This window comes from Phacochoerus africanus, chromosome X (genome assembly GCF_016906955.1).
Source record: "Phacochoerus africanus isolate WHEZ1 chromosome X, ROS_Pafr_v1, whole genome shotgun sequence".
In the NCBI taxonomy this organism is placed as follows: Eukaryota; Metazoa; Chordata; class Mammalia; order Artiodactyla; family Suidae; genus Phacochoerus; species Phacochoerus africanus.
The window spans coordinates 102,169,353-102,179,179 of NC_062560.1; the positions used below are offsets into that span (position 1 = coordinate 102,169,353).

General features: G+C 41.5%; 1 protein-coding gene across 1 annotated transcript; it reads left to right on the forward strand.

Annotated features, from left to right (window-relative positions):
• Positions 1-217: 217 nt before the first annotated feature.
• UBE2A (ubiquitin conjugating enzyme E2 A) lies at positions 218-9,827 on the forward strand. The gene is made up of 6 exons (XM_047764441.1): positions 218-488; positions 617-697; positions 1,094-1,119; positions 7,110-7,199; positions 8,170-8,258; positions 8,525-9,827. The coding sequence occupies exons 1-6, from the start codon at positions 445-447 to the stop codon at positions 8,651-8,653; spliced, it is 459 nt and encodes a 152-aa protein (XP_047620397.1). The 5' UTR covers positions 218-444; the 3' UTR covers positions 8,654-9,827.

A 9,827-nucleotide genomic window follows, 5' to 3' on the forward strand; every position in this document is an offset into this window, starting at 1 on the left:
AAGAGCTCCCAGAGTTTGGCTTAGACTTGGCAGGTAGAGGTGGTCCCCTTTCCACCACCGCGTCCTCGCGAGTTACAGGCAATTTCCTGCGGCCGGCAGCTCACTTCTCACCCCCGCCCCCCCCCGCCACTCCCGCCTTCTGACGGGGTTTAATGACCTAAGCAACTTTCCGCCGCCCCCCCCCCCCCCGTCCCGTCTTGGTACGTCCTGTCCGGCGTTTGGCGTTCCACCCCCGCCCTTTCGTTCCAGGTTGGTTCAGCCCCCGTCTACTCTGGGGTGGTGCTTAGCCGGCGCCAGACCGACCCTCGACTTCGGAGAGGCAGCGCCGTTCCTTTGGGCGCTTCCCCCTCGGTGCCTTCGGCTCCTTCAGCCTCCTCGGCCGCCTTACCGCCCGCGGGGACCCGGGAGCTCGGTGTATGCCCCACCCCTGATCCCGCTAGAGACATGTCCACCCCGGCTCGGCGGCGCCTCATGAGGGACTTCAAGAGGTAACCCGCTCGGGACGCCGGGGGCCGGGGGCTGCGGTCGGGGCGCTGGGTGGGGCCGGGCGGGCGGCGGGGCGGCCGGCGGCGGGCGCGGGTGCCGGATCGCCGGGCCTCTGTCTGGTTCCCTGAAGGTTGCAGGAAGATCCTCCAGCCGGAGTCAGCGGGGCTCCGTCCGAGAACAACATCATGGTTTGGAACGCGGTCATTTTTGGGTGAGTCTGCGTTCCGGGTGGCGGCGAGGGCTGGGGGACGCGTGTGCCCTCCGGGACCCGGCCGGGCGCGGAGGCGGGGGCAGGGGGAGAGGGTTTGGGGCTGGCTGGGCCTAGGCGCCTCCCCGGAGCCTGTGCCTCGATTAGCTCGGTTCCCGCTGCCAGGGGAACCGTTTGGGGTTCTGAGGGGGGCGGGGCGGGGAGCGGTGGCGCCCCGGTGCGGCGGCCTGCCCGGGCTTTCTGAGCCCCAAACCTCTGTTTGTAGTGGTTTTGCGACCCGGGAAACGGTGGTTTACCGGAGGTGCAGCGGGCAGAGCTCAGAATAGCCGTCTCCTCAGATGAACCGGGGAGAAGGGAAGCCCTGAAGCGGAAACTGACTGGTTTTTCTCTGTGTTTCAGGCCCGAAGGGACCCCGTTTGAGGATGGTAAGAGAGTTTCTTTACCCACCTTTCAGGAGCCTGATCATCTGGGGAAAGGGTTCCCAGTCATCCTGGAAGTGCCTCCTACTTAGGAAGCCACTTCTCCCTAGCCTCTGCCTGCTAAAGGCTTGAGTGGAATCCAATGTGTGGCAGGTTGTTCTGGCTATTGTCCGCTTGACTAGAGCTGCACTTTTTGGCCTCTTTAAAAAACAAAATCTGGGCAAGGTAGTCACTTTTTAAAAGGAGCATCATACCACTGATGTTAAAGATGTGTGAAGTTCCAGTTGTGATCCTGCTAAATTCAGCCCCACCAAGATACTGAGTTAGTATCAACCCAACCACTTGCTGATAGGCTCAGACACCCCAGGGACCATTTGGCTCAGAATTCTGTCACCAGGGTGGGGACTTTGTTCAGCAGGTGCTTAATAGGTGTTTGGTGGACGTTGAATGAATGCAAGAATCCCTTGCACACAACTGTCTGGTTTCGACAATCTGGCACTGATGGTCCGTCAGGCTCCCTGCTTTAAGATGGTCTTTAATGCCACTTTTAATGGCCAGTGCGAGTAGAATATTGTGGGGTTTTTTAATTTTTAAACGAGTTTTCAGCGTGTGCTTTTATCAAGACTTTGTGATAGGTCAGTGATCTCAAGGCCGCTTCGCAATTGAGGGCAGCTGTAATGTAGTCTCTTGACCAGTGTCCACCCTACTTCAAGGTACTACATGTATCTATAGGTACATGATTTTTAGTATTTAGGTTTAGGTTTGACTTTTAAAAACACACATGTTGTTTGCTTTTTAGGGATTTTTAAAAAACTTTTTATTTTAAGATAATTATACATTCATGTGCCGTTGTAATAAATAATAATATGGAGAGAGACCCTGTATACCCTTCACCTGCTCCCCTCCTCCTTTGGTAACATCTTAAATGACTACTCTGCAATATCACAACCAGGAAATTGACATGGATATAGTTTTATGTGCACTCAAGTGTGTGTGTGTGTATGTGTGTGTATTGTTTTTGAAAGTTTAATAATTTAAACTTTAAAAGATGATTAAAAGTGTTTGAACTACTGATCGGCATCTTTAATATTTGAGGTGTTTTTAAAAAGAAAAGGATCTTTCTGTTATTTTTTCCCTCAGTGATTTATTTTCCTTTGGTTATGCCTGTGTACATACGCACACACATATGCACAGAACTCGGTTTGAAGGTTAAAACAGAAACATTTCTGCAAACTACTAAGTACATCTTTCTGTTGCCAAGTCAGATTGCTTTTTGATGCAATCAAAAAAATTGTTTTTTGATGCAATCACAAGATGTTGTGAGATAGGTCAGGATCAATCTTTTCTATGATTTGTCTCAAACACTCAGATTTCCCTAGAAGACAGTCACTGGAATACTTTCTGCCTTCACTCCCTGGATAAATCCCACTGCTCTTCAAGGCTGCAATAAAAAGCAATGACAGCAGGAGAGTGTGGTCCTGAAGGCGTACTGCTTTGCTGCAGTAAATCATTTGAACTGATCCGTAGCAAGAGCTAGCGAGGCTTCATTTCCCTCTGCTGGATAGATTGGTGCTGGTTCTTCATACTTAAGCTTTCTGTGCAGATTAACTGTATTTGCTTTAGCTTCAGCAGGCTTTGTTTTCACCGACTTCCTTTTGCCTCTTGATTTTACTTAGGCTGCTTTATGCTGGCCACAGCTTGATTAATAGTACATCACTTTGCTGAGGGTTGGCAACTTAAATATTTCAAGTGTGCTTCTCTCATTTTAAGTGGTATGAATTGAAAAGGTACTTATGGAATCCATTATCTACCTGGACCTTCCCCCTTGACAGTACTGGTTCTATTTTTGATGATGTGTATCTTCATCCTGACATTACTGAAAGGAATCACTCAGGCTAAATGACAGTTCCCTTTTCTGATTTGTTCTCTTTGAGCAGTCTGCTATCTAGGAACGCTTCCTCAGGTGTCTAGAACACTGACCATGGCTCCGAATTTTTTGACCATTTAAGAATACCTCTTATTTCAGTTAGGGAATTTACTGGAAAGGTCTGATTCGGGGCAAGTGGCATAGTTGATTTCACTGTTGCCAATGTGTTATATAAATCAGTAGCTCAAAGCTACTTTTGCTGCTTCCTTGTAAACCATTTGTAGTGGAAGTTTCTGGAACAGCCAGGCCCTAGTTAGAGATGAGATTTTAAGAAAAGGAACTCTTAAAGGTATTTTGATTTAACTTCACACACTTGAAGTAAGAGAACTACTACCAAGAGCTTATACTACCAAACAAATCACTGGGGGGAAAGGCTTCCTCCTAAAATATCTTGGTATGTATACCGAATACAGAGGCCGAGGAACAAAGTATTCTTCGTCGCGTCATCTGAAAATTGTTAAGAGACAGTAACATACTGTTTTTATAATAAGATGTTTTCTTAAGAATTTGGTCTAAGTTTTGTGTGTGTGTGTGTGTTTTAGGGCTGCTCCCATAGCATATGGAGGTTCCCAGCCCAGGAGTTGAATCAGAGCTACAGCCGCCAGCCACAGCCACAGCCACGCCAGATCCGAGCCACATCTGCGACCTACACAACAGCTCACGGCAACGCCGGATCCTTGACCCACTGAGCGAGGCCAGGGATTGACCCCGCACCCTCAGGGATACTAGTCAGATTTGTTTCTGCTGCGCCACCGTGGGACCTCCAAGATTTTTTTTAAAGGGTATTTGTTTGCATTTTTAAAAAAAAAAAAAACACATAGATGTTTTTAGTCATGTGTCTGTCCTCTACCAGGTTGGGTCCTAGTTGGATTTGTTTCAGCTGTGCCATAACAGGAGCTCCTTTAGCCTTTTTGTTTTTTTTTTTTTAATGAATCACTTAAAGTCCACTAGGGATGTTCTTAGGGTAAATAAATCCTGTGATGAAGAGTATTTGGGTATTATCTTAAAAATTAGACTTCAGTCATCAAAAAAAAAATTTTTTTTTTGGTACCTGTACTTTGCTTTCTCCTCAGGGGTCACAAACTGGTGACCCAGTTGTAGAAAACACCTACAGAGGTGCTTTCTTTGGCCAATACAATATTTCCAAAAAGTTGAATTTGTGACTGTTTTTAGGCAGAACATACACTCTCTAGTTTAATCATACCACTCCCTATTGCCATACCCCAGCCATTTAACATAACACATTTATCTAATTTTCCTGGTCCCTGTGTATAGTCAGATTAGTTGATAACTTTCCTTACAATGTTTTGGCCTCCTCAGGAAGATAAACAAAATCACTACGGGTTGTGTACAACAATGGTGAGGCTTAAGTTTTCAGTTATGTAAAGCCTAGCCTTCTAAATATTCAGAGGGTAAGTTCTAGTCTCAATTACATAATATTCTGGGATTTTTAATGTCCTTAACATTTGTTTTGGACCTCAGAAATTGCATCGAGGGTTTTACTAATGAGGTTCTCATTGTGTGTTGTGGCTAAAAGTATGAAATGTCCCTTTTAATGTGTACTTTGAGTAAGATTTAGATAAGTCCTAGTTAATATTCAAGTAGACATCAGCAAGTTGTTTCACTTCTCAAGATATTAAATGAGATGTTCTAAAAGACTTGATGTACGTCTTTGGTAGCTAGGTAACCACATTCTTGAACTTCTGGGCAAGCATTAGGCAGAAAGCTCAAGTCAAGGGTTTTGTGGGCCACCAGCTTATGTACTCAAGTTGCATTTCGCTATGAGTGTTTGATGGAGATCAAAAGGAAAGTATTTGATATTTGACTTCATTAACTGTATTTTTCTTACTGATCGTGAAATTTGGACTTTTGGATTTTGCCTCCTTCAGCTGGGTCTAGAGATGTGAAACTGTGGAATTATTGCAACTAAAATATTTATGAAGCACTTATTTTGTGTCACTGTGCATTTTTCCCTCACTTAAGCCTCATGGCAATGTTATGTACTTCCCCAAAGGTTTCACAATTAGCAAATAGCAAAGCAAGGATTTGAACCCAGGTCTGTCTGACTGCACAGCTGATGCTCTTCCCCACTGTTCTCTACCGTTTTCACTTATGCCTGCCTTATGTGTGGCTTTACTGCCTTTAGGTACCATATTTAATGACAGTTTTAATTTAAAGTATCTGGGAGCTCCACATGCTATTAAATCTGCCCAATTTTAGAGAAATTTCTTGATAAATCTCTTAAGCTGTAATCTAAGCAGATTTCAACACTCAGCCAAATGTGTTTATACTTGGGATAGATACGGAAGCTCAAAGTTTTGAACTAACACTCCTTCCCACTTTTCTTGCATGTTATAAATAGAACTGAAAAGGAAGATCTATACTTTCTTCTTCAGAAATAGGAAGAGTTATGATCAGGTGGTGATAAAGGCAAAGTGTGGTCTGATGGACTATAGTGTGTTTATTCCAAAATATTTTACTTTTTGTCTTTAATTATATACATAGTATCTTCAGATCTGACTTTCAAGTTTAGGGAGTAACAATAGTTTGGGGGATATAATATGTCTCCATATGTTGCATTTAAAATTTTTCTGCAACTTTGGCACACTTGTTCATATGAAGGGCAACTCTGTTAGCGAATTGTTTCCTATGAGCTTGCTGCTTGGAAACAAACTTTTTTGTATTGTTATGTGTACCTGATCTAGCAGTAGAATGATTGTGGTCTTCTCTTTTTTAAATGGAAAGCAAAGAGAAAATAAGTTGCTAACTGAAGGAACCAATAACAAGTTATACTCTATCCAAAGCGTGGCCTATGGTATAAGAATAATTTATTAAGTGGATGAGAGGCGTACGGTGGAACATGAATCACCTTATACCAGATTGTAACTGATTCCTTAAGTTTACTTGAAGAAATTTCAGTCAGGAAAAACAACTGCCCGATTGTTTTCTTGAATTTATTAAACCCAATAAAAAATAACATTTTGAAGGAAATAATCTCCCCAAATCACAGCATCCAACAATTCTTGAATGAGATCCAGTTTGTCCATTTCTTATAAATAAGTCCACAAGCTAGTATGCTTTAGGGCCTCCTGCTACCTTTGTTGACACATATGTGAGAAAAATAATTCATTTCAGCATAAACAAACATCATTAGAAAGAAATTTACTGGAGACATGAACATAGTCTAATGTGGTTTTCAAATTATTTCTGCCATTGATTCCCTCCATTAGTGTGAATAATTGAGTTAGTTTTATGGTGAAGTATCTTGTGAGTCATACTGAAGGGTTTTTAAGAGGAACTGAAGTTTTTTCTTGCTTACATTCAGTTGTTTTCATTATGGAGTTACCATTACATGAAAAGGAGCCAGTGAACGTTTATACTTATTCCTTGCTCTTTTAAAAATAATTTGATTATTGATTTGTATTTCTAGCATTAGTTTTTGAACCTTTGTGCTCTCATTCTTTCTAGTCCATTGATGGCGGCCGATTAAAATTGGCCCGAGAGTTCCTGCTCTGGTGGTTCAGGTCACTGCAGAGGCGTGGGTTCAATCCCCAGCCCAGAGCAGTGGGTTAAGGGATCCGGCGTTGACAACAGCTGTGGCTCAGATTCAGTCCCTGGCCTAGGAACTTCCACATGCCATGGGTGTGGCCATAAAATTTAAAAAAAAAATTTTTTTTAATTGGCCTTTACTATGGTCTTTCAGTCTTCTAAAGGAAGAAGGCCGAATTTTGGCTCCACTTGCTTGCCATTTTAAGGATATCTTCAAAAAGTACAGTGGCTAAAGTTATCCTGATGGCAGTAATTTTGAGTGTAAATGGCTATATTCAAGTTTGGGGGTGAATAATGGCAAAACGAAAAACAAATCACCTTTGGGTGGTGAGTCTTACGATGTCTGTCCATTTTTAGGACAATCCCTGGAGTTATATCTCTTACCTGGTCTCTTTTCTCTCTACCCTATACCTTTCCATTATTTCATTTAATACTGGAAAAAGTCATGTAGCATTAAAAGCAAAGTACTACTGAACAAAGTAGTAAATATGTTTTCTTAACCCTTTCTTTTTAACTACAGGAACCTTTAAGCTTACAATAGAATTCACTGAAGAATATCCAAATAAGCCACCAACAGTTAGATTTGTCTCTAAGATGTTTCATCCAAATGGCAAGTATCCCTCACTTTTAATACACTATTTTAAACTACTGCACTGTTTATTTTGGAGGTATCCCACATTTCCTATTTATTTGTCGTACCCGAGTATTTGTTTAAGCATCTTGCTGTTTCCTGAAAGCTGAACTTATTTATGGTGGTTTGTTGCTGTCTTGGTCTGTGGTTTTAGAACTGAAGCAGCGAAGAGACTTTGCTTGGAGTCTCAGAGCCTCCTGGTTTTGATGATTTTCTCATTTAATTACTAAACAAAAATAAGGATGCTCATAGGTTTCTTTTAATGTAAGGCCAGATCGGGGTAGTTTTGTGTTGTAATTATTTTCACTAGCATTTAGAACAATGGTTTTCAGCTTTGGATGCAGATCAGAATTAACACGGAACATTTAAAAGATATGGATGCCCTGGTCCCACTCCAGACCTACGGAGTATCAGATTCTGTGGTTGAGGTCCAGGTATAGAGTAGATTGGAAAAGTGCCACAGGTGATTCTAACTTGCCACCACCCCCCCCACCAGAAACAACTAGCCTTTTATTCAGATTAATATTTTCCATAGTATCAGATATTTTTATCTTCATGCCAAGATGAAACCTTGTGAACTCTGAGCTATTTTGTGTTATTTCGGATAGGAGATACAGTTTACAAATTTGGTGGGATGAATTCCCCACAAGTCTATGGATGACTTGGGACCTTGTTAGAATATATGTGTAGTTTCGTGGGTAATGGGGCAGTCTTTTCACAATAACAGGAACTAAGTACCTTCCAGTTTTATCCTGCTTACCTTTGACATTCCCTCATCATCCTAATTATTTCACCTACTTGATGATACTCCTTGAGGATAACTGAGAAGCTGCTTAGGAATCTTTCTTAAATCTCAAAAGCAAAGTATTCTTGACTGTATTTGTCTTGACTGTGATGTTAAAACTTTAATAGTTTTGTGTGTTTAACATGCCTACTTCTATGCTCTTAGTCTATGCAGATGGTAGCATATGTCTGGACATACTTCAGAACCGTTGGAGTCCAACCTATGATGTGTCTTCCATTTTAACATCCATACAGGTGAATTTTCCTTAATGTGACTGACTATAACCTTTAACATGTTTACATTAGCAAATGTTTTTGAAGGTCTTAAGTCCAAAGGAGGTCATTAAGACCTAAGCCACGAGAAAAATATATATTTGCCTAGCTACTAGTAGATGAATGTACCTCTAGATTATTCTGCTAAGAGGGCAAATTTAGCTGCAAGTTAGGACAATTCAAGTGAGTGTTCTGAATAGATATATATTTGCATTGAGGAACTGACCTTTTACAAATTGTCTCTATAGTCTCTATTGGACGAACCTAATCCCAATAGTCCAGCAAACAGCCAGGCTGCTCAGCTGTACCAAGAGAACAAGCGCGAGTATGAAAAACGTGTTTCTGCGATAGTAGAACAGAGCTGGCGTGACTGTTGACCCGGGTGCAGGAAAAGAAGCAGCTGGTCATGAGAAAACTATATATTGATGTGTTTGTCACCTTCCTATTCTTCAGTGTCATTACATTTACTTTATTAAAAGCAAAATAGCTGTTGTGCTGTTTCCATCTTCCCTTGCCAAGCTTTTCCTACCCTTTCTACCCTCTCCTTAAACTTCAGAAAACACCCTCTGAGATCAAATGTACTGTACCTGGGTTACGTGCAAAAATTACTGATGCTTAATTCCTTTTCTGTCGTATCTCGTTTCCAGTTTTAGGGCAGTATTGTATTACTGTACTTTACACTAAGTTTTTAAAATGAATTGTTTTACAAGTGGTGCTTTTGCATAGCTTGATGACCAGAATGTTATTTTTAACAGAATGATTGCTGGTGTTTCATCCTGGCTGGTTCTTCATTTGTGCTGGATTTAAAAGTGACATTTTGGAATACGGCCTATAGAAAACAGGGAAATAAATCCATATAAACATCCATTTTGAAAGAGCAATGGCAGCTAAAAAGGCTGTGATACTAAGATTTAACCGTCATGAATTACAAGATTTCCCCAACCCCCACTGGTAGGAAGGAGACTGTTAAAGGACTCAGTCAAAGGAATGCAGCAATTTAGTAACTGACACATCCTCTCCTTGCAGGGTATTCACTGGAGACACCCATACAAAGTTGCAGAATACTAAAGTCTTCTGGATGTTCACTTTTTAAAGAGGTGTGGGAACAGAGGAATGGAAACAATCATTAGTTTTTCAGCTAGGGAAGGTTGGAGATCCTTTAATCTTTTTAAAGGAGCAGTGCTACCCTAGATAAACAAATTTATAATCCCCCATTGTTTTTTAGAGTTTTAATTAACCCAAGGAAGGGAACATATCTGTGGCAAACTATTTTCCACTGAAATCCTCAGTTAATGCTGCATGCTTTAGTTTCTTCCTCCCTTTCAGTATTGTAAGAACTTTGAAGTCAGTGTTTGCAGTCTTTCTTTGGATATTTATACTTTTAGATAGTATCTTTAAGTAGCAGTGTGGGACAAGGCTTGTAAATGTTTTGTCTGATGTTCCATTGTCACCTTTTGTGCATTTATCACTCTTCTAAACCTAACTTTGCACAAGTAACCCATGTAAAAAATGTACATTTTTCAAAACTTGTAAATAAAAATAACCTTAAAA